Below are 25328 nucleotides of genomic sequence, written 5' to 3'. Positions count from 1 at the left end.
TGGATGAACATGACTTCAATACTGTGACTTGGACTCGGACTCGAGTCATAACACTATGACTCGGACTTGACCCGGTAAACGGTGACTTGGACTTGGACTCGACTTGGTGTTAAATTGAAAATGACTCGACTTGACTCGAGTCAAAACCACAAAAGTAAAATTGACTCGTGACTCGGAACCATGTGACTTGGTTACGACCCTGGTATTTCGCTCCTCATAATGATAAAAAAAACTCGTCAAAAAGTGGAGGCAGAGGCCTATAATATACTCGCAAATTTGATAAACAAACCGCACGCCATCAGAATTTTATCATTTTGTTTTGCTTGCTAAAGGTATGTTACAACAGCAAGGAATGCGTCACAGAACAGGCTGGTTTTAGCACTTAAATGAAAAATTTTAAATCACAGATTATAAAAAATCTTGACGTGATAGGAAAAAAGCGACCTCATATTCGCAATCAGCGTACGAAAATCATCATTTTGGCCAAAAAACAAAAATCATGTCGACCAGGGAATCGGAATATTTGTCTTGAGATGTACGGACTACGGATCTATGTTAGTTTGCACTATATTTGATATACGCGGCTGAAAGAACAAAAAAATTCTCTCATGTATAACACGCTCATACCACGTGATGTAAACGAGAACCGGCTGAAGGTACATTCCTACCGGCTGCCGTTGTATATAAATTGCAGCGTCCCGTCTTTGAAGCGCTAAAAGACAGGATGCAATCTTCAGAATCGAGATATACTATGACATTTGCCTACCAATTTTAGATACTTTGTGAAATTAGATAGAGGGTAATCTGTATTTTACATTTCATAGTCATTGGGATTTGACAATCGAGCCTTCCTTCCAGGTGTGATGAAAACATAAGTAGGCTTTCTTATGCAAATTTGCTAGTCCAAAACAGAGATATCTGGGTATCCCTGGTCCAAAACAAGGAACATAGAATAATCACTTTTTACGTTGTTTGGCCAAGTATGCCTTTGTTCGGCTGCCACAAAGTCTTACCTTGCTGTCTGATGCTCACGCAGCGAAATTAGTGATATTTCATTGCATTATTATGAGACCGTTACACGAGAAGTTTCATGGAAGATGTTTGTAAGAAGGGAGTGAGAGGATCGTCCCGTGCTTTTAGATTCGACTATGATAGTGCGCCAAGAAGGTCATGAAAGAGGACAGACTTTTGGTGGCCATCTTTTCGCTTTAAGAAGAGGTACGTAGTTGAAGAAGTCAGATAATTAGGCCTACAATTGTTTGTGCCGATAGGTTCGATACCTGCGTGATTTTAGTGGGACCGTCTCTAGTTAAGAAGATCAGACATAATTAAAATCAGCGTCACTGTTATTTTCATCCGCGTAACACACGGAATGTACAATGTTATTCGCCTAACACAAGACATTATGTAATGTAATGAACTGATAGTACGCCTACTTTGCGACTTCGTTGGATAATTACCAGCCCTATTTCCCAAGATTAAACTAGCCTATATACTGTTGAAAGCTATCTACATTCTAAAACCTACGTATCTAACTATACTTTCATGTGGATATGTAATATAGGCTATATATATCTTTTAATACCGTATGTTAAGAATAATAGGCCTGCGCGCGAAAATCCCTGGCTCATGGCTAAAATATTCTTTCAGTTTGTTTTCTCTGAAGTCTCATGCAACACCGGGATGCGCAGTGTAACATACATTTTGCATGTCTAGAAATTATTTGTTCTGTTCTTGTAGCAATTTCACGGACAATGAGCATGAGTATTGCTTCTCATACTTCGTTGAGTAGGTTCCGCCTTACTGCTGACGCAATTCGTCGTCACATACTGAGTCATTCATAGGACCCGCGCCGTGTGCGCGCCATCGTTCATAGATTGATAGCGTACTGGTATGAGCTTGTGGTTTTTGTAGTGAGTAGGTTCAGGGATCTAATGAGCCGCAAATGATTGATGAAAATATTTAATGAAGGTGGCAGCGGCAGCAAGGTGTTTGTCTTCATACTAACGCCATGCTCGTTTTGTTCAATTAGCAGTAACACTAGTTATCTAATGTATATAGCACATTAGCATCTCTAATTTCATTTTCTGAAAGAATTGAACGCCAAAACAGGTTTGTTGAACTTATCTTGTCCCATTTATCTTGAAGTACACATCTTGGTGATGAACTAAATGCCTGCTATATGGGTCCGGATGGCACCAGTAACTTAAATTGTTGGTGAAAATCTCGAAGGATTGAATTGGAGCCAGAGCCAGTTAATCACATATTTTCTCAACGTTACTTCTCATATCCAGTTTTGCTGGCAACATTTTGCACCAAAATACCATTTTGTCTGATACTCTGTTTACTATTTTATATTATGTTGGTTGACTATAGTTGAATTAACGTTTGCTCGATTAATACTTGTGTGCAGTGACTGATGCCTGATGATAATATTCTATCACATACTCCATAATACTGTCTTGAACTTTGAAAGCATTTGTTTTATTGCTAAGGAAACTATTTTTCATCCTAGGACACAATGCCTTCGGAACATTTACTTAACAAGACTGCCCGGTCAGACTACATGTCCTTGGACATAGGAAGTGTGTGCCAGGCAATGTACATCTGGATCGATGGAAGTGGTCAAACGTTGCGTGTCAAAACCAAAACGTTAGACCAAGAACCCGAATCAATTGAAGGTATATACAAGTTTTGTCGCTTGTATCAATGGCTGTCTTATTGTGATCTCATTTCCTTATGTCATAGATCTACCAGAATGGAATTTTGATGGATCAAGTACTGGGCAAGCAGAAGGATCAAACTCAGATTGTTATCTAAAGCCGGTGGCGATGTTTCGGGATCCGTTCCGTGGCGATCCCAACAAACTTATCATGTGTGAAGTTCTCAATTACAAGCACGAAGCCGTCGGTATGTGACTTGGCTTGTGCCCCGTTGTATTCACTTGAGCTACATTATCGTATTTGAATCCGCAGCCACCAACCACAGACACTCGTGCGTGAGAGTGATGGAGGAAGCCAAGTCCGAGAGGCCGTGGTTTGGAATTGAACAGGAATACACATTACTAGACGTTGACAAGCACCCATTTGGCTGGCCTAAATTGGGATATCCTGGCCCTCAGGGTAAGCACTTTGAACAATAAAACTCAGGGAAAGCCCTGGTAATTACGGTCGTTACCTGTAGTTAGCTATAATTATGATCATTATGATTAAGCCCATTCTTCCTTGCTCGGATGTAACAAATTATATTAGCAGAGGTTGTCAGTAATGAAGTAGGTAATGGTAACTGAAAATATTTTTGAAATTTGTACCTTAGTTGTGTCATTAGTAATTTTGCGTTGCCGATTATACTCCAGGCGATGTGGAAAGTATCCACCTCGATTAACTACTGGAAGTATGCGAATGATCAACCAAATCTAATTTTTCAAACTACTTGAGTACTGACGCTGACCACCTGCATATTAGGTACTATTATGAACAATGCAGTCAATCATGGCGATAATTATGCTTCATGTATGTTAGAACTTATGGTATGACATTTGATTTAATTGCTGTATTTTGCTTCAAAACTAATTGACACCTTTGTGGATATTTTACAGGACCTTATTATTGTGGTGTGGGTACTGGACGTATTTACGGTCGGGATATCGTTGAAGCTCATTACCGAGCATGTATATTTGCCGGCGTTAAAATAGCAGGAACTAATGCTGAAGTCATGCCGGCCCAATGGGAATACCAGGTAAGCTACACCTAGACACAATTTGACGAGCCAGTGCAGAATATATGGTAGTATCATATCATCCCATATCATTCCCAACCTTTTTCTGTTCGCGACCCATTTTATATGGAAGTTGTATTGTGCGACCCACAATAAAAGTATCAATCAGAAAACAAACTGTGGATACATGTATGATTTTCTATTAATGCAAAAGTTGAGCTGGCATTTTAGCTAAATTGTTAGATCAAGTCTAGGCTTCATTGGCTTAATTTTCCTACTCGTAAAATATCCAGAAATACCGTACATAAAATTGTCATAACCTATTTTCGACCAACCGCCACATGTAAGATTTGTTTATTTGTACTTTGTATCAATATCCTTTTATGATATATTGCAATATTGCATAGAAAACTGGCGTTTATAAATGCTTTGCGACCCACCTGAAATAGCTACTTGTTGATCTACTAGCAATCCATATGCCGATTTTTTGTAGTTAGCACATTGACTGTCGTTGATAGACTAATTCTCTTCATGCAAGATAGGATTTGTGATGGTTTTGCATTGTAACCTGTTAGTCACCGCTCACCAGTGTTACTGGATGACAGCTTGCAGATTTGTGATGCTGCATGACTAATTTAGATTATGAGGTCATGTTGACTTGTCAGTTGTCAAACAGACAATGAAAACTCTATCATTAGATTAGGCAAGTGATTACTTTCGCAACAGTAAACATTTTGTTCAAATTTATTGTCCCGCTTGCATTCACTGCAATTCAGCCATCAGGTTTAGATACAAGCAAACAAACATCTGCAGTAAAATTTACGTTACATTAGGCTATTGTGGTTAAGTAAAATGATTGTTTGCCATACTGATGTGTGTAGCTCAGTGGTTCCCAACCTTTTTCCACCCACGTACCACTTCGAGGTTTTATGCAGTGCTCGCGTACCACCTACATAATTTACGCACGCCGTAGGGCGTAAGTGGTCAAAATGTTTTCACCATTTATGACGTCATACTGACGTATTTGCACTATGTGAGGTGTATTAACTAGGGCGACTTTTTACCTAAAAATCGGAGGATTTTGACCCATAAAAAAATTGATTTTGGCCAAATTTTGACTTCACATGCGCAAATTAGGTGTTTTCGCACATAATGTTAAAATTGTACTACTTATACTCATTTCTGGTAGGGACTGTCTGTCCTTACGAAAAAGCGTTTTTGACCTAAAAACTGACAAATTTTGACATGAAAAAACTTTATTTTAACGATATTTGTCCCAGTAGTTACACCAGGTATTATGGTAGAATTAATTAAGATTTGTTGTAGTGCAACGAAATATACTTTCTTACATTCTCGGGTAGAAAGAGTCTGTCCTTACTGAGAAGCTTGCCAAGATGGAGAAATATCGTTTAACAGGAGTAGTTGTTGACTGACAACACTAAAGCTGCGTGTACACTGATGGTGACACAACATGTGGCTTCATACTGACAATGTTGTCCCGCATCACAATTTTTCATCATGCGCTTCTTGAAAATATAACCATGCAATGTCAAGCAGTAGTGCTGCAGTTAGGATATCGCGGTACCTTGAGCATAACACACACCATATCAATTGTCAACCTATTTGTTTCGTTTGACAGTTCATGATCCACGATGAGCAGACAATGGGTCGCCTACAGCGGTATAGGCCCATAAAGTGGGCTACAAGCTGTAAAATGTCAAAATCTACGATTCAAACGAAATGGAGAGGTCCAAAAAATTTTGACTTAGTAAACAATTTTGACAACTTTTTGACTTAACGCTCAATTTTGTAAAGCAAAATCGCCTTAGTAATAACAAATTTTATTAAACTATGCATTATCAGCCCGGGTTGATGAGATGCATGAAATTGTTTTTTTCACCACTAGTCAAAAACTTTGAAAAATTATAAATCAACCCAACTGAACTAATACCTTCCTTCGGTCGAAAAAAAACAGAATCTACTCGCGTACCACCTGGAAGACCTTCGCGTACCACTAGTGGTACGCGTACCACAGGTTGGGAACCACTGGTGTAGCTGAACCTGACATCACCACTTGAAAACGAGCGTTTCCTTGTTTGGTGGATTTCTACTTGATAATATACCCATACCAAATGACATGCTCATGCTCAATTGATGAGGTATCACTTAGTCTTTGGTCATATACATGTCCGACTGCAGGTCAGAAGTACTTGTATATTCCTGATTGTAATGAAACAAAACATGTTTTCTTTGTGTTACATCGATAAGTTTGACGACACTTGTCTTCAGAAAAAAACTTGTGATTTAGGTCGGGCCCTGCGAAGGAATCGAAATGGGCGATCACCTGTGGGTATCGAGGTTCCTTCTGCACCGCGTGTGCGAAGATTTCGGAGTTATCGCTACTTTTGACCCAAAACCAATGCCGGGCGACTGGAACGGAGCCGGCTGCCATACCAATTACAGCACAGAAGAAATGCGAAAAGCCGGAGGGTTAAGGTACAATATTTGTGCGAGTGAATTTTGTTTCGAGCATGCTAAATGCAATATCGTTTTACAGCGCAATAAATAAAGCCGTTGAGAAGCTCAGCAAAAGGCATTTCTGGCACATCAAACAGTACGACCCCACCGGAGGCAAGGACAATGCACGTAGATTGACCGGTCTACATGAAACCGCGTCGATTTACGATTTCTCTTCCGGCGTCGCGAACAGAGGTGCATCGATCAGGATACCAAGACACGTAAGATTGAAGACTCCTTGGTTGACTTTGACCTTTCCGTAAACCGTACTTTTTCGCACAGGTTGGTGAACAGAAATGCGGCTACATGGAGGATAGGAGACCCTCATCCAACTGCGATCCATATGTAGTTACTGAAGCACTGGTACGGACCACGATTCTCAACGAAACCGGGGATGTCGAAAATTTTAGCGTTTGAATTGTCTACCGCTACCACGTTTACCTCCAAAACACTCCATTTATTCTTACTATCACACAATTACCGGGCGGTTGTGTACGATTTCTCGACCGTCGTTGAACAGGCCTTTATCTATTTTGAGCCAACCCTGTGGGTTGCCAGTTACGTCTTACCGTCCTTTCGTTTGAATTTGTATTTGGTTATGCCTGTCAATTATTACCAACAAGATTTGCAAGTATAAAGGCGTGTAAGGAAGTGGAGTTGTCGCTTTTGTTGGGTGAAAGTGCGTCGTCACCGGGATAGGCAGTCTGATCGCTTTATTGCGTCGCGCCTTGTTAAATATGAGCGGTGATAGACTACTATTGCGTAAACTCTTAACGAGGGCCCGGCCTGCGCTCGGGAAGTAAACAGTGGCGAGTGGTTGTTGGGTACTTGTGGGATCAGCTGTTGATGTCGTCCGGCGAGTTGTTTTGGCGCGAACCGGCGTTGCGTGACGAGACGGTATTGTACTCGGCACTCAGTTGCATAGAAAGATACCTCCACGGATATTGCTAGCGACAGATGTAATAACTAATGAAACAGCGTTACTTTCGGTTTCATTCATCAGAATGATGGTAACGCTGTGTACAGCGAGTTCGCTGGTACAATTACAAGCCAGTCATATGTCTGATGAGACGAACTTCAACTGCCGCGTCAGCAGCCTTCGTGACTAGATGGATTCAGTCCGCAAATAATAGCGACGTGAGCTCGTGCTTTCGCAACTGACCGAGGGCCGACCGCAGTATCAGCTGACGCTATATGGCTTCACTGATCCAAACGTGTGTAAATATCGGTAACGAAACAGTAAAATTCGCCTGACGGGAAGTAGACTGAGCACGAACAGGAGCAGATTGCGGTATTTGATCACGCACGGCCTTGATTAGAATAGGATATCGTCCCTGCTAGCTAACTGAAATGAGTTCCTGAGCAAGACGAAGCAAAACGCAATCAGCAATATGCCTACAGAAATAAATCTATCTCTGTCTGCCGCTAAACTCGGCGACCATACAGTGGTCACCGTATCACATCTGAACAACGCGATACCATCATGTAAATATCACGCTCAACTGAGCGTTACCTTCATATTGTTAATCCAACTAAGTGCACACAGTGGCAAAAATCATCGCACATAATTACGAAGCAACGGAATTCACGCGACGGACAGGATTCACAATCTGCACGTCGTCCTTGACCACAGTCTCGCTGTCAGCGAGGCCGACACCGCTCTTGCGGGCTTTCAAAAATTGCTCCACGTTCGCGGCAGTGTCTATCAGGTCGATGCTCGCGTCCTTGTCGAGCAGATTACTGAGGCTGTCCAGTTGATGCTTGGGCATAATAGGCGACCGCCGCAACGCTTCCATCGCGGGCAAGTAGCGCAGTCTGTATTCGCTTCGCTTCTCACGAAGTTCGGGCTCGTCCTGTAAGAATTTAGTGAGTTTGGCAGAGGGGGTCAAAGTAACGGCGTAAATATATACTGGATTACAAGTAGAAGTAGAGATTTCATAGATCTGTCGAAACTATTTCGGAAATTGAAATATCAGATTAACGGCGAAATTTATGACACCACTCGACCAAAATCGACCTTTTGAAACTCGCGTACTTTTTAGAACTTTACTTTCTACTTCCACTTAGGAAGTTTTGACGTGACTTGTAAATTTCTACTACTACTTGACTACTAACGATGACTAATTTGACCACCTCTGATCACAAGATATTGTCGCAGTAGTATTTAGGGACGTACGTTGTGCAGGATAACTTATCTCGTACGGCGGATGCATAGATAAAGTGCATTGTGCAAATTCGACGAAATAGAATGCGAAGCAAGTTAATTTATTCGGGCCAATCGGATGGATTCGTTACCGGTATAATGTGGAATATGACAAATCATTTGGTGTTTGGGAATTACTTCCTCTGTACTCTTGAGGAAATACGACCGTTTCCACTGAAACTAGCTACGCGACCTTGTGACGTAACATGCAGAAATACAGTGCGTCAACTCGCAGACAATGACAATACGATTTCCTTCCAGCAGGCTTCACACAAAAACACGCGTATGCGGCGTTCGATATTTGCGTAAGATTGCATTATGTTTTCACAAACCTGCGCCGGAACAGGAGCATCGCAGCCTTTTTTCTTCGGCGCTGCCGGCGGCTGGGCGTGGGTAAAGTATTCGCTGTCTCTCTCGTGACTTTGAAGAGGATGAATCTTCCTTCGCCATAAATACTCTCTGTCTTTCAAGAAAGTGCTGCAAAATAGCGGGTGTCGTAAAGCTAGGGTTACCATACGCCCTCTTTTCAGAGGACACCCAAAAGTCAAAACGGTATGAAAGTCAAAACGTTATGACAGACAAAGGCGGGACGTATCACCGAAGGCGCATTACTGCAAATGCGTATAACACATTACACATCTTCCTGCATTACTTGTGCAATGTAGATCGCAAGGATCTCATTACCAATCTGATTTGGCGTCAATCGAAATCGAAGCATCGTATTGTAACAAAAGGCTCGTCGCAAAAGTCCATTTTAAAGATGCAGCAATAACACAAGCCTACAATGGGCTGTTAATGCAATCGGACTCGGTGCAAAAAAATTGGCTATTTTCCGTTAGTACACACTTGCACAGACATAGGCTGACCGCTGACCTATATACGGTATGTATATCACAATACATGATTCGATATTTTATCGATTGGAGCGAAAGCGTGAGCAGGGCATGTACGAAGGGCGTGTGCAGGGCATGTACCGCCGGGTTACGAAACAATAAACGACATGCAAAATAGGAACGCTGAGCTTTTTATATCGCACGAATCTGTAGCAAATCACGATAACAATGCGGACGAACGCTACATTATAAAAATGGATGTATCAATGTAACGAAAGACATACGATCCATCACCGCAGTGCATACCACGACGCAGACAAAATTAAATCTAAATCATAGAAATGACACATCAACGCAGCACATCATGTAATAACGTACGATCCATCACTCACGTGAAATCAGTTCCGCGCAGTACGTGGAATTTTCCATGCTGGGGGTCCCGTATCGGGATGTGGTTTTTGTACATCTTCAAGCTGTACTCGTTGTACGGGCCCGGCTGCAAGGGCCGAACAGGCGTGCGGACATTTCTGGACATTCCGGGAGGCGGAGCCTTCCCGGCCTCCCTGGCGTCGCGGTCCACTTCTGGGTACGACACCTGAAAGACAACGGCGTGACGCATTAACCTTTGACCTCGATATCCGGATCAATCCGGAACAAAAATGCGAGTGGGCCGCAATTAGCATTAACTCTGAATAGTTTTAACGAAATTTTAACCATGTTCTCGTGGCGTAGGTTATATGCCAAGTCTCCGCGATACGGTGGCTAAATTTCGCCAGTTGCCATAACTGCACGAATAAAAGGTCACGCAAACGTATTCTAAAACTCTCTATTTTGCAAAATAAAAAGTGAAAAATATGCTGTTGAGTAGAAGTGCAAGTAGTCCAAAAACATAATCACTCTGGTATAGTTAGTGCAAGTACGAAATATTTACTTGAAAAATCCGACATAGTAGAAGTGCTTCGCTGTTGTTCACAAGGCGCGTATTTCTACAAACGTTATAAGCGCAAATAGCAGAAGGTGAGAGCTTTGATTTCCGAGCAGGGTATGCGAATTGCAGCGGTCCAAAGGTCGTTTTCGCGAAGCCTTGCAGCGCGCAAACGTAATTGGGTCGATTACCAAAACCGGCCTTTTGAGCACCAATGAGCCGGCAACTCGTAACGATACGCCGTAAGCCAACAAGGCTAGTCGCGTTGACTGCGTTTAGGCTATTCGCGAGAGCTTCAAGCCAAACACGTAAACATCGCAGGCCGATCATAGTACAAGTCGACGGACTCCTTAAATGATAATTCAATCAACACGGAACATAATCGAGCCTCAATGCAAACACCCACAAGTGGCATGAGCAAATAAATCCGAGATATCGCAAACAGTGATCGTGTCGTGTTTTTTGTTGATACCGTGATCATAGAAATGGCCTTTAGTCACTGGACGGTATTGACAGTAATATTTATAGGCCATTCGCAATTCGACCTTAATATAAAGTTAATCTATTTACATGCGAAAATGATACGGCCTCGTTTCCTCGTATATCCCGTGTTAATGTGTGAATTGATATGTTTCCCAATATATAAATTCAAATACCTGAAGAGCCATGTTAATTATGCCTCCTTCGATCTTGAGTTTATCCGAGCTTATGCAATATTTAAAGTACGGACGACTCATGTTACAGAGATAACGCTGTACTGCGCCTGACACGGTTCGTCGACACAACGTTAGGACACTTTTTGCGCAGATAAGATACCATTAAAAGGACAATATGATATCGGATTTAGGCACGGCTGTTCGCAATACATACACGTGATTTTGGGATAACTTTGCAACACTTTCATGAGTGAAATCACCTCAAGAACAGCGTGAAATGGGAAAAATATCTTCGAAGATTCTAACCATCCTGCAACCTCGGATAAACCGCTAAAAGTATGCTGCGACCCTTCGACTAAACCTACTTTCTGAAACTATACTTACTTGATCGCTTGTCATACCATAAATTTTCTAGTTCCACCTGAATAGGTTTAGACATGTCTTGAAAATCGCTATACTTCTACTTGCAATTGAATATAAATTTACGCTGTTACTTCTATTATATTATTCTATAGCCAATTTGTATTGGGGTAATTGCTCAACGCTCTCATTTTGTGAATTCTCTCGTTGGTGTTTTTATACGACTCTTACGTCACATTATCTATTTCATCTTCAAATTTCGAATTGCAATATCCGTATTTACGGTAATGGCCGTACGAAAGTCAAAGCTGTGCCTACCACGGACAGCGCGGGTAATCTCGGCGGATTGTAACGCAGTGCGATCTTGGCAGGGTTGTCTTTGAGTATATTTCCGAGGATGTCGACTTGCTTCGACACGGCTTCCTGTTCCGTTCTGCTGCCGACGCTGTGGAACTTCATGTCTTTGCTGCCGACCACGATTTTCGAATTCCAAGTTTCTTCGTCCCGTCTGAATCGAAAGCGCTCTCATCTAGCACGTCGCAAACGAAAATCGTGTATATTTCGTCGACTTCCACCACAGCGTAGGTTGGAAATTCGGTAAACGGCACTTTATGGTTTACTACAAAGTGCCGATGGTCTGATTTTCACCCTACGCTATGTGGAAATTTGGTAAATAGACCGATCCACCTCCATCTATTTGCAGTGTATTTGAAACCAGAAATGCACGTTCTGCTGGTGGATGCGGCTAATAATCTGCCGGCTATTCTATCAAATCCGACCCCAAAAGTGACTTTCGTAGAGAATCAAGTAGAACTGAGAGCGATTAAATATATCAAAACACACGGCATCACGTGACCGAAGCCTCAGCGATTTTGACAGTATTTTCTCGTGTTTGCCGCAATACGGGAATATCCGGGTGCTTGGAGTCCAAACATCAAACGCTTACGGCTGAAGCGCTGACGTCGGTGCGACGATACGGTTGTATTTGTTTATCTGGAGTTAGAATGGCGTTATAGCAACACATGATTACATCATAGAAGATATGGAATTATACATGTATAGGACAGAGTATAGCTAATCAGTGCGCGGTGCACGCAGTGAATGATAAAAGCCTATCGATCCATATCCACATGTTTGACCTTTTATCAGCACGGAGGTACGGAAACCACGAAACTAAATGTGTCGGCAAGAGGTAAATATCCGGAGCAGTTGAAATTCCGGACAAACACAGTCTCACTCTCACATACTTTAGCAGGGGCACGCTACAGCCAGGATGTAAATTCAGTCTCTCTAATGTTTGTAGATTCCCCGACACTCGATTAGCACGAGATACTTGAAGACTGTGGTCACGTGACTTTGTCATATCTACCTCATCCGGGTTTCGCATTGACGCACGGCGACTCGTGATAACAGTGGAAACAGACAAGTTATTCCACGCGTGACCATAACAAGTACGAAATAAAATACGAATCAACGCAACTCGTTATATTGGATAAATGGAATTACTGGATACTTTCTTGTTGTACTTGCAGCGATGTTTGAAAAAGTAGAATTACTACGTTTGTGACCACCTCTGCATTCGGCAGAGTGATATTTCTAGAGAAAGCGCGTTCGTTATACCTCTGAAACTCCAACACTTCTTCCATAGCCTTCACGCCCGGAAAATGAATGCTCAGCGGGTCCTTGCTGAACTCCGGATCCGGTTTCTCGTAAAGATTTAAATCCTGATGGCGAGATTTCCAACTGTAAAACGAAATACCCGATCACTTAAACACCGACGCCTGCGTCAACAACAACAACAACATGTAACGTACCCCCAAGATTCCCTATTCAGCGTGGGTTTGAGCACGTGACCGTGGAGCGTGTTTTCGCGCCATTGGAATTTCAACTCGTCCGCTCTGGCCTCCGTGGGGCGTTGCGGGTGAACGTTAGATAAGAGGCTGGTTTTGACACCGGGGTAAACAAAACCCGTGTCCGTACGGAAATCTCGCTTGATCTTGTCATCTTCCTTTTGGTAATGTTCGTCTTCGTCGACCGGGGTGATGATGGCGGAGTTGTAGAGCTCGTTGTAAGCGTACCTGTGTGACGAAACAGCGACGCGTTATTTATTTAAACATAGCAGTCGAGACAAAATACTGCGATAAGAATATCTATCGTTTCTGAATATCTATTGGACAGAGGTGCTCAGTGACGAAATACTTCTACTTTTTCGGACTACTCAAGTAGGTTTTGCTTACTCGCACTTCTGACTCAAGTGTTCATGATTTTAGACTGCCTCGGCTTAACAGTTTTCATTTTTTTAGGCAAAACTAGGCCTGCACTTGAGTAGTAGAAATTTACGATGTTACTTCTTATAATAGATGACCAGTAACCACCAATGACTACTTTGACCACCTCCGATATTGAATATGGGTGCCAAGGCTTCATCACCATTGTGGCGGTTCTACTGATGCCCGGGATTATGTACTGACTTTCATACTTGTGTGTTTACTGAAAAACAGTCTCTTTCTCTTTCTAGTCGAGAGCATCTGAAGGCGTAACGCGCCCGCAAAGTTAAAGTGATGGACAGGAAATGTGCTAATTCGCTTCGTTCATTTGTAATGGCAATAGTTTTATAAATTCAAAATACTGTTTCAATGCAATGAAAGGATCGGGAAAGTTGAAACAACTAGAACGGGAAGTGTATCAATCAAACTATCGGCCGCCGTGGCAAAAACAGATCGCAACAAAGGAAGCATGCTGAATTTAAATAGCTTTCGACTAGGTTTTGGTCTATGAAAGAGTTGTTTTCGATACTATTCTATGATTGCTAACAAAATTATGCAGGAATAAACAAAGAGGAGAAATTCTAAATTAATTTTACTAGTGAGATGCATCAGATTGTTTAAACAGGCTACCAATGACTATTGCTGTTTCACACAGAAACCAGCCAAAAATCGAACCTTAACTGCTCGCGAATACAGAGACGAGATGTTGCCTAGCGTGTGCTCATGATTTCAAGTTACGTTCGGCAAATCTCGTACAACACGTTAACCAAGTCGCATCGACGCATAGCTATTACTTTCATGGGAAAAGTGACTTTCTCCCCCGCGAACAGCTGATGCAAGCTTTGCAACGCGTGGCAGAGACGTGCTTTACCGGTGGTCGGCGCGCGGTATCAAAGAAAAGCGATGTCACGCCGAGGACAAGGCGAACTAATCCAGGGTGGAATAATAACCTTTGATAGAATAATCGCGGATGTAAATCTGTTGTGATAGAATTTTACATCGTCACACGGCAACGCGATATCTTGGTCAACGTCACCTCACCATTGCTCCGTCATAAGCGTCAACGGTATGTCGTATGGAGTATGCTATTCAGAGCTCTGCTTGCTCTGGATGACGTGGCTACTTCACGAAGCGGCTGGGAATTTCGGAATGCTTTACTGTGTAGAATATTCAATGACTTGCTAATTGACACGATAATTTGGCGCCGCACGATTCATGTCCGGTCGATTAGGGTGGTGACTCAGCCAAGTCGAATCTGTCGAAAAACGTCACTCGACTCATCCCAACACCGACAGAATACATAATCTATATGCACAAAAACAGCGTGGGTGAGTAGAGATTATATGCAGAATGAGCATTGAGCACTGAGCACCCGCTATCCCAGTCTACTTGGCAATAGCTATCATCAGTTTCATGCCGTTGGTGGTTTGGCTGACTTATGACCACTAGGTACGAGCTGAACCTAGCAAGAGGGCGTGAAAAATCACACCTTGTGAAGTTGTGATGCGCTGACTGTGATAGTTAGATTGTTGCAAATGTACGATATAGATGTAAACAAGCAATATTAATCCCATTTGTGCACGCCGTACAACGAAATTTTCCCAGACAAGTTAGCGTTCCGCAACTTCCAATATATTGATTTGTGAATGTCATCTAGGACTTAGGATATACAAAATACATACGATTATATCAGCCTGCAGGCGAAATGAAGCGGTTCTACAAGTTACGTGAAAACACTACACGTTTTTCGCAAATTCTAAACATATAGACATGAGATAAAAGTATCGTTCGCAGTAACAGTTTTACGTTGCGTATTCCAATGGTATATTTATGCCCAGTGCGCTTATGGCCGATGTACGAACGAACGCATGCAATATGACTGTAGAAATGACGTGCGCTTCGACGAGCGACGAGACCGCTATACAACCCAATATTAAGATACAACGAGGCGTGTCTACCTACCTACGTTTGGAGGTTTGTGGGTTTGCGTGTGAATAATTTTATAAAGTTCGGCAAAGAAATACCAACAAGGTGCCACTGGTGCCAGTTATAGAAACGATCTTCAACTTTGAGTCAGTACACTAGCGGGAACATAAAACGGTAAATTCGGGCATCGGTTTGCTAATATTCCACAGGGAATGGGGATGGGTGGGGACAGCGACAGGGAGGGATATCAATAATATCGCTCTTTTTAATCGAGCACGCAAATTCGAATATATCTATAAGTGCAGTCTGCTTACGACCCACAAACTGGATGCATTCGATATAACATCTATGTATCGATATGAAAGCTATTAATCTTCTTGTGCCCCATATACGAAACGTTATCGCACCGCTGAGAAATAATGGCAGAGCCTAACGACATTCTGTATTTCGAGGCTGGATAAGTCCGAAAATATGCATTTCTAGTAAGCAGGACCCAAATCTCTGCTATGGAAACAGCATATGTCCCTAAAGGTATTTTCTCGAGGCGTCATCCAGATGGAAATACTTTCTTGTGTCAATGACATAAGAAAACGATATACTCCGGAGTCACAAGAGTTATTTGTGAAGCGCTTCGTGCCATTCCACCCGACTGTGAAGTGAGTTAAGACAATATGACGCTAAAAGTACTCCTGTATCATGCATCTTCACAAGCGACCTAAAAAGGTCACTCACTACATCATGTGCTAGTCGTCAGTCGTGTTTCACAGTCACGCAACGCATTTATAGATATTGTACGGATTTTCAACAAGTGTCCTACATTAAAAGCGGCGTTAAATATTGCCACATTGTAACCCGGCGAAAACTTTGAATTTTGGAACCGAAGGTTGTTTACGTCGCCTGGCAGATCGCAGTCTTCGCAAACATTTGTCGACTCATGTTCTGTATCCTCAATAAGTATGTCACGCCGACAAAGAAGCAGATGGATAACGTTTGCGGTACAATATTTGTCGTAGGAGTGACGGCCTGCAAAGAAGCTGACTACTCCCACGAATGGCATTGTCGTTACCGGCAGTATACCGGCATAATTGCGATTTATCGATGACGAGGCCGGTTTGAGCTTAAGTAGGCGCGGCGAAAGAGCAAACGTTACGCAAGACGTAAACAAAATATTGACGATACGGCATGTTGCGAAATGTTTGCCTTCATGACCACCCCGTCACGAAATTACGCAACGAAATCGCTTGTAAACAACAACACCACACAAAGGGACGCTCGCTTATTCGTAAGGTTGCAACCTTCGTTAGGAAATGACTTACCGTGTTATCTGATGAATACCGTTAGAACAAGGAATAGGATTCACACTATAGCTTACAAAGCAAAATCTAGAACACGCTCGGTGAAAAGCTCACCCTTAACTCACCCGCTCAAGATTGGCAAACACTTGTTGGATAATCCCGCCTGTGCGAAAGATTATCGAGACGACAGATTTCGCATACTGGGAAAGGGTCGCTCACACTTTCATTTGTGTGCCTTGGAGTCGACTTTTATCAAAATACACCAGCCAAGGCTGTGTCAACAAAAAGAGTTCGCGTATCATCTAAAAATAGTACATTGAACGCTCTCGTATTCGACATTTCGTGCTGGTGACGTCATATTTTGTGTTACGATTGTTGATATACGCTGTTCTTTCGAATTCTCTACTAGTTGCTGACGATTACCCCTGACGAGTGTCAGCCGAAAATATTCGGGTTCATTTCAATATGAATATACTATTCAAAAGCAAAATCTACATCTACCCAGAGTTGAACGAAATATGGCCTGGACTGTGATTGTGACTGTGATAACTTCGGACTCCACAAAATCAGGGCCAAGGGCTGGTGGTGTAGGGAAAATGCAGATATGAAATATTGGTGGCGTGTGGCGGTGTGGGTGAATAACAGAGCAACGTCCGTGGTGACGTCACAATTACAATCATGAAATAACACACTACCGCGAAAATCGCTCTGCACCGTAGCGTGACCCTGCACGATCACAACCAATAACACCGAAACGATTGAATCATGATTGAATTCTATTGATATGTTTCCGGTGGCCGTTTGCCGCCGACTCCACAAGGGGTGGACGACCATGTTTTGTCGGAACGTTCCTGTTTGTTACCTTCGTGTGCGTCTTCTGAACATTGTGTATGGTAACCCTTCTTACAGCTCATGCTCCGCTGACATTCAGCAGACCTTGCACAGCGATGGGCTATATGCAGCGTAAGCGTAGCGTTGATTGCTGATCGCGCATGAGATTCATTATTATTAATGCAATTTCACGCTGATGAAGACTTTCAATGTTACCAGTAAGTTTCCGTTACGTCCTGATACCAGTCTGAGCAGTGAGCACACGCTACGCGGAAAATTGACGATCTTGTAAGGAACGTGGCTAACTGGAAAGCTGCAAGGGTGAATAGTGAACACTGAAGAGCAATGGAATCCAGATACCGAGCATATCTATTATTATTACATATCCCTGGGTGGACATGGATATCTCATAATCATTCACAACACTACAATAATTGTAAGGAAAAGAAAAGAGCCAACAACCAATCCAAATCCCGCCTTGACCTGTAGTAACAAAATGAAACCTATCAAAAATATATCTGCAGATTACTTGCTGGTGACCAGTGAATGTGGCGTGCTGCAACAGCAGAAGCACAGCAGCAGTAGAGTTTCCGAAACAGGCCTAAAACATTTCGAGCAGAAGTAAAAAGCGCAAGCACCCAATCAAGCACATGGACCCCGATTGCTTATGCCGATGTACCCAAAAATTATAACAATTATTATCTACTCGGCAAACTGCAGAGCGTAGGCCTACTTCTACCTATTTTAAGTACTCAGGTAATTTGACTTCAGAAGCGGAAGCATTGCAAGTAGAGAAGCTCCACTTGGAAGTAGTTAGAAAGCAGCCCGACAGAAACTGTTCAAGAATGATTGATCGGTCTGCCGTCAAATATGATTAATGAATCGGCATCTATCGTTTTGGCAGATAGCACCGCCCACAGTGTTTCGTTATCACCATCAGCATGTCCGTTGTCCGTGTCCGTCTGACTGCTGAATCGTGGGTGTGAATCGCATCACACGTGCCCAGACAAAACATCATAACACTTTGGTACTGCGAAATTAGTAGCTTCATCGTAGCCAACACGAATACCAGGTTAATTATGTCGCAAGCGTATCATATCGTTTTCATCTGTCGAAACTACTACATCGGTGCGATACAATCGAAATATAGAACGGAGTCGAAACGACTTGCCAAATACCATCAATCAAACGCACCGTGGGTATAATTCGAGCAGAGCACGCAATGTCAATATGGCACTGTTCATTCCCGTGAAGACAGATTACGGCTACCGATCCAACAGTCGGATTGTGCAAATCTGTTGGACAGATGATAGAAGCATAAAAATATGATATAAGATGTGTGCCGTACCACAAATTTGCTAGGAGCGAGGCACTGTTTGTTCGCAGGCGTGTCGAATGATTATCGTGGCGGCGCTGAAGGATTTCACGGATCCGTATCAAAATCCTATGCACGATTCCGGACGAAATGGTATCGATATCCAAGGTCGCATCTTGGAGCATTGATGATTTGATCTTATACGCTTATATCTGAATCCCGGTTAAAACCGTTTTCTCGCATCGAGTATGGAATTGTAATAGAATGTGTATAACCGCATTATCGCCGAAGCCACGAACGCACACGCAAAAAAGTGGTGCATACAATATATACCTTCGTTCCAGTATAGAAAGCCTTACAGAACACCAGGCGAAAATTTTTTGACGAGGGCTACGTCACCTCCACAACGCCCGTTGGTTTCGTAATAACAAGGAGTTCACCTTTGCAAAATTCATAATTGGGAGTCAAGAACATTGTTAATAGGTAAGTGTTGTGAAGATACAAAGGAATCAGAATGTGAAGGAATCGTAATTTATTCAAGCCACAGACGTCTGCCAAGTGCTAACGAAGAACAACGATGCCTGAAGCATACCACATCATCCAGCCCAGAGGACAATTTCAGTCAATGAACGAACTACAGTCGCAATATTTTAATGTATCAAGATGAATTTTCGTGCCTTTCTACGCCAATTCCGCTCGCCCATGCGCGTTGCAACGCAGCGATCGAAATTTATAATTGTTCTTGTTCGTAACCGAAGCAAAGACTTCACCAGAGAGGACGCGTCACGGTCGGGTTTATAGCAAAAAGAAAAAAATCTCACAGCGTCACATGTTTTGGCGACGCAAGCCTATTGAAATAAGAAACAGGATCTAGGCTGTAATGTTGACAGTGCTAAATATAAGCCAGGTATATTAGTCGGGATCAGGAGAAAAGGAGGGTTTGTTACTTTTCAAACTCACCGGCGCGGATAACTCAAATCATCACACAAATAGATGGTCGAGACGACCAAGTATACTTATCAAGGGTTACCGATCATATTGATGACCACCTAAACGACGTCCCGGTATGAGGTGTGACACGAGAACACGACCTAATATTTTGTCGGATCCAATCCAAGACACCTCTTGCAATATTATATGGACATTCGACGGAAGTATTTCACGTGAATAAAAATCACAGACACAGAGTCTTCTGAAAATTTTATTAACGAAACACCTCGCTTCTGCCACCTAACGGATTCAGATTATAATGCTTTACCCGCAATCATACCGACTCTTCAGTTTGGTATTGTTGAGGATGAAAAATTTCGCAAGTCCATACGAGTTGCACCAACATGATACTACAAATATAACGCCAGTTTAAATAGCACTTTCACTGGCAGAAATTATGCAAATCGATCCAGAAGCTACATGTTGCCAGGATGAAGTAGAAAGCAAGCAATCAAGCTTCATAAGTCGTAAGAGTGGAAGTACATGAAATCTATTTAGGTAGTACAATGAGAGGTCACTACCTTTCATTTTGAGTCACTATGTACTCTAATTCGAGTCAAGTAAAATCAATTGAAAATTTTCTAAGTCGAGTCACGAGTCAAGTCACAGAAATATTGAAAGTGACCTGAGTCGCATATAGCCTCGACCTTGTCAGACCTATCAAAATCTCTCATCATCCTTTCACTGGCATCGCGATATCATATATTTGGCGTAATCATCGGCAGCTACAATATAGGCTACTTTGGGACATCGTTAGAGAATTATAGTATAACTCCACTCTGCTAACATATAGCATACTACATTGAAAGCCACATTATGCCATTAGGCTCAAACTGTCTCGACCTGGGGTGGTAAATATAAATATAATGTACTAGAATAATTTAGAGCGCCGAATATAACAATACATCATTACTACACTAGGGCGCTTTATACAAGAGGCATTAAAATATAAGAGTAAACAATATGCATAAAAGTCGGAGTGCATAGTTGTAAGGCGGAATGAACACTACCGTAGTACGAACGCTCGTGTGAATACAACGGTTTCGATTTTGTGCTTGAAAAAATATAGGGAGTCAGATATTCAGTCAGATACAAATTGGAAGATTGTTCCAAAGAATGGCAGCCGAGGAAGAAAAGGTTCTCTCGCCGTAGGTCAATGTGTAATGTCTATATTGATTTAGTTACCATCAGTCAGACATTAGCCTTTGGTGGTTAATAACAAAAATTGAGTCCTGTCAATAAATGAAACCTCTGGAATGCTTTGCACAGTAGAATACGATATGATTCGATTATTTGACTGCGAGTCAAGTCCAGTTTTTTGAAAATGTACTCCGGTCATCACAACACTGAATAACAGTATCTCGCTACCGAGCGCATCTACTAATACATTATGCAAAGAAGAAAAATTCCTCCGCCTGCGTAAATTTCAAGCAACAATCTCCGAACGCCCAAAATTGAGAAACTAAGTGCAAACCTATCGTCGCTTCCATTCTGATAGAGCATCTTGCGCAAGGCAGCTTTTGACTTTTCTGTCGAGTTCAACGTTTGCGTACTGTAGTTGAAAGATGGCCCTCCGGCATTCACGTGGATCTTTTGTCTTGACACAGGACGCTTTCTTCGTCCTGCCTCCTGCACTGCAACCTGAGAAATAGCAATGTCAAGTAGTAGCCCAAAATCGATTACGCTTGTATTTGTGCGATACACAGCTTCCGCTTCACATTATTAACTACTACTGTGTTCGAATCTCCACACACCTTGATTCGTGTAGTTGATAAATAAATGTATTTGTTATCACTCTGTGCCCGATACGCCACACTTAACATGGAGGTTCACAAGAAGATCGCAAGCCAGCGTTGGGATCAAGTCACTACCTCAGAGTACCTTTGAGTTGCAAGTCACTTTGAGTCAATGCCAGTTTTGACTCGAGTCAAGTCAAGAAAATTTTCCGATTGTCTTGGATCAAGTGGAGTCATCTCAAATTTTCCGATTTCATACCATTTCTTATATGTCAAGTCTGAGACGAGTCAAATCATTTCAAGGTAGTGACTCGAGTGAAGATAAGTCAAGTCATTTTACGGTACTGGAGTGAAGTCAAGTCATTCAAAAGATGTGACTCGAGTCACCAGAACACTCTCAAACTCAGAAATGACACAGCATTCTTGCATACACACTCTATTCCTATCAAATTTACAATACGGAATTCTTTGTTTGGGTGCTGTCTGCAGGAATACGATTGACCCACTGCAAAAACTACAACATCGGATCATCCGTATCATTGCGAAAGCCCCACGGGGGCCTGGATGTGCAACTGATGCATCACTACTCAAAAGATTTGGTGTTCTAAACATAGAAGATATGAGGAAGCTAGAAATTGCAAAGTTTATGTATCAGTTCCATTGCGGTCAATGTCCCTCAAATTTCAACGACTACTTCACCTCGGAGTCAAAAGCGCACATGTACGGCACGTGTATGTCAATGAAGAAGAATTACCGTATGATCAGGACGAAATACAAAAAAAAGCATTGCTCTATCAAGGATGTCGGACCCCAATTGTGGAACAGTATCTCGCCGGCTGTCCGACAGTCGTCGAGCATGTCCACATTCAAGTCAAAATACAAGCAATTTCTTCTAAATGAATACTAGTCAGCCTTCAGGATTACCGGACCACCACCTAACATCGATCTCGTGTACGGCCATATGCCACCTCATTTTGTCACTTGCCTTTTATATTCCCTGCTTTACTTTTCATTCAGTGTGCATGCCTCTTTTGTACTTCGCCTAGGCCAAGGTGGGTGTCTGATCTCTAAGACTACTTCATGTCGTTTCGACACCTCACTATCTTTTCATTGTATCGCAGTTTTGTGGTGTTTTGAAATGATGAAAACATGAATAAACTGATGCGGATATTTTAATCTTGCCATTGTTTCGTAGGTGATTGGTAGTTTTTCCTTTGTTTTCTTCAGCACCCGGGTAACAGCTGGCAGTACAACAGAGCATGTAAGGCTTAGTGGCGATTCAAGGTTGAAAATAAAGCCTGATTCAATGCGATGTGTGGCACAAACAGGGGTGTGATACTTTTCCATGAAAGGGATCTCAAATCTCCAACCAAGGCACTGTAAATACATCTGTTTTACTATGCCCCAATGAATCCATGATGTCATGACATCGTTAAAAATAGCGTCACTGACAACATACTAATTCTCTTCCCGACTTTTCATTTTGGCCATCTCTGCGGGCACAACCAAGAGTGGCACACCAATCAATCACTTACAATGTTGCTGTAAACGTAGTCGGGCTGATCCGAAAGTTTGAACCGTTCGCTTATCTTCTTCTCGAATTCTCTGTTCGTGTGATCGATGGGCGTCCATCTTGGAGATAAATTGGCAGAATTTGGTGGCTGCGATTCTTCTTCTGAAAATCGCGTTCTAGTGTTTATCGGTTATTTCATACAATGTCCGCAAACTGGTTCATCTAACAAATATGGCGTACCAGGTTGTCGACTCGTGAGTCAGGTGCGTGTGAAATTCGTGTAGATAATGAACATTTGATTTCACCCAACATTCATAAGCAGAAGTGGTATTCAGTAAGGATGGTGTGAACCAATGTTCCCTCTAAGCTGTGCAGTGCGCACGTGCGCAATTGCGCAGGGCTGGCACGGTATGTGCACACTGCACACGGAATATCAAAGCTGCGCACAAAAGTTTGAACTGACGACCTTTTTTTTAGTCGTTACGCAGTGTTATCCAAGGGACCGCGCAGTGAGTTGGTGAGTGCGCACAGACTCGTGAAAAATTAGAGGGAACATTGGTGTGAACGTGAGGTTCATATTCGTGTTCCGTGTGCGAACCTCAGAAATTAGGTAGGTTTTGCACTGTGAACCTTTTTCATTATTTACAATTTTCACGTTGTTTATAACTCCTTTGGTTGATATTCTACGCACTTCTTTGCATTTCAAATTCGGACCACTCCCAACATGGCGATATAGCAGCATGAAAAGAATTTCAGCATTAAACGAGAATGCACCATGCCAAATTTAAAATTTTCCACATGCTTTGTTAGGAAAAGTTAGCTCGAAATATCCATTTTCCGTTATAAATATTCAGTGACTCTCTGCTGTGAGTTTGGCCCGCAATCACACAACATTAATAACGAAATACACTCCTTGTAGGTAGTCAGCGAATTGAGGTTATTTAACCAAACAATTATAAAGTAAGCTTACACTTACACACCTATTCTAAACCGAATTTCTACTCCAAAAAATCCAAAGTGTAGAAAGTAAGTAGCTTTGCTTGAAAAAATGTGAAGTAAAAGTAAGTGGTGCAAGGAGTCGAAACCTACTTGAGTACTCAGAAAAAGTACTTCATTACTGACCAACTCTGTTCTTAAGTAAATGCTGGTCAACATCATTTTACCGCGGTCTCACGTTTCAATCGCTATCATACAAAGTCCAATCATATACATATATTTTAGATAGTATAAACATTGAGTACGTGTAATATGCAGTATGCTGCAATACAGTGTGAGCAAATTAGGCCGATATCGAAACTCGGTCTGCGCCATGCAATACTAACCGTCGACTTTGTTCTGGTGATGCGCTTCGAAATCTTTATGAGTGATCGGAACACCGAATTCTCTGCTCATGGAAACGACCATGTCATGGCTGGGGAATAGAGCGTTACGGCAGACGTCTTTGAGGCAATTTGACCTTATTATCTGCAAGTAGAGGGAAAACGGACTACAAGATCCTTTCAGGGATTTGAAAATCCGGCGATAACTAACCATCACCGTCGGCATTTAAAATAAAAAAAACTTGCTGTCATCAACGGAGACGATCAAAGTAGTCACTTATCCTACTCAAGTAACGGTAGAGCACTGTAAGATTATACTCAAGAGCCGGTAGAAGTATTTACGAAGGGGGAAATTAGAACTGGAGGGCTTAAAAGTAATCAAGCAAGGTACATAAGACAGAGTCGTCAAAGTCTGTCATATATATATATATATTCTTTGTTTGTTTTTGGTACGAGCAGAGTAGTACTTCTACTATTTAGAAGTACAGAAGTAGGTTTGTGATTACGTCTTTTGAAAACTTATATTTCTACTTGATTGATTTTGTCGTATTCAACTTCAGTGTTACTGCAGACATCGTAGCGAGATAGCGTAGTGCTATAATCCACAGCTGCAACACCAATAGGTTGCGAGTTAGAGTCCCACCGAGGTCGACTCCAGAATTCCTACCTAAGTGTAGGAGGTTTATCTAGGCTCCTCCTCGCCATATCATCCGTGTGAGCGGTATTTTATAAAGCCTAGAAGTGGGCCGTACTACAAGTCGGCAGTTATGGAATAAAAGTGAAGAAATTTGCCTGGTGTACATGACCATAGTAGTCGACAAACACCATGAATACCCCAAACAAACATGCTGCAGACATGATATAGGCTTCAAAGTAAATGCATTTACGAATTAGTTTATACAATTTATGGTTCTGGTCAGCGGAT

General features: G+C 42.2%; 2 protein-coding genes across 2 annotated transcripts in view; one reads left to right on the top strand and one right to left on the bottom strand.

The window, feature by feature from the left end:
* The first annotated feature begins 1957 nt into the window (after positions 1-1957).
* LOC145433935 (glutamine synthetase-like) lies at positions 1958-6885 on the top strand. The gene is made up of 8 exons (XM_080311190.1): positions 1958-2112; positions 2516-2681; positions 2749-2910; positions 2976-3122; positions 3599-3738; positions 6026-6213; positions 6275-6455; positions 6517-6885. Exons 2-8 carry the CDS (start codon positions 2522-2524, stop codon positions 6649-6651), a joined length of 1113 nt encoding a protein of 370 aa, XP_080167316.1. The 5' UTR covers positions 1958-2112; positions 2516-2521; the 3' UTR covers positions 6652-6885.
* An 835-nt stretch (positions 6886-7720) lies between these two features.
* Positions 7721-25328, bottom strand: part of LOC145433932 (uncharacterized) — a 32383-nt gene continuing 14775 nt past the window's right edge. The window contains exons 16-24 of the mRNA XM_080311187.1: positions 24407-24548; positions 23107-23246; positions 21310-21476; positions 13026-13289; positions 12832-12954; positions 11530-11719; positions 9663-9865; positions 8770-8914; positions 7721-8087 (exon numbers count right to left, since the gene is read on the bottom strand). Coding sequence (XP_080167313.1) covers positions 7803-8087; positions 8770-8914; positions 9663-9865; positions 11530-11719; positions 12832-12954; positions 13026-13289; positions 21310-21476; positions 23107-23246; positions 24407-24548 — 1659 coding nt within the window. The 3' untranslated portion in view covers positions 7721-7802. The remainder of the gene's footprint in view (positions 8088-8769; positions 8915-9662; positions 9866-11529; positions 11720-12831; positions 12955-13025; positions 13290-21309; positions 21477-23106; positions 23247-24406; positions 24549-25328) is intronic.

The sequence above is a fragment of the Botryllus schlosseri genome, chromosome 2 (assembly GCF_051294905.1).
Source record: "Botryllus schlosseri isolate E-star chromosome 2, Bs_hap1, whole genome shotgun sequence".
In the NCBI taxonomy this organism is placed as follows: domain Eukaryota; kingdom Metazoa; phylum Chordata; class Ascidiacea; order Stolidobranchia; family Styelidae; genus Botryllus; species Botryllus schlosseri.
The sequence above is the reverse complement of the archived record's forward strand: the minus strand, read 5'-3'. Positions and strand labels throughout refer to the sequence as shown.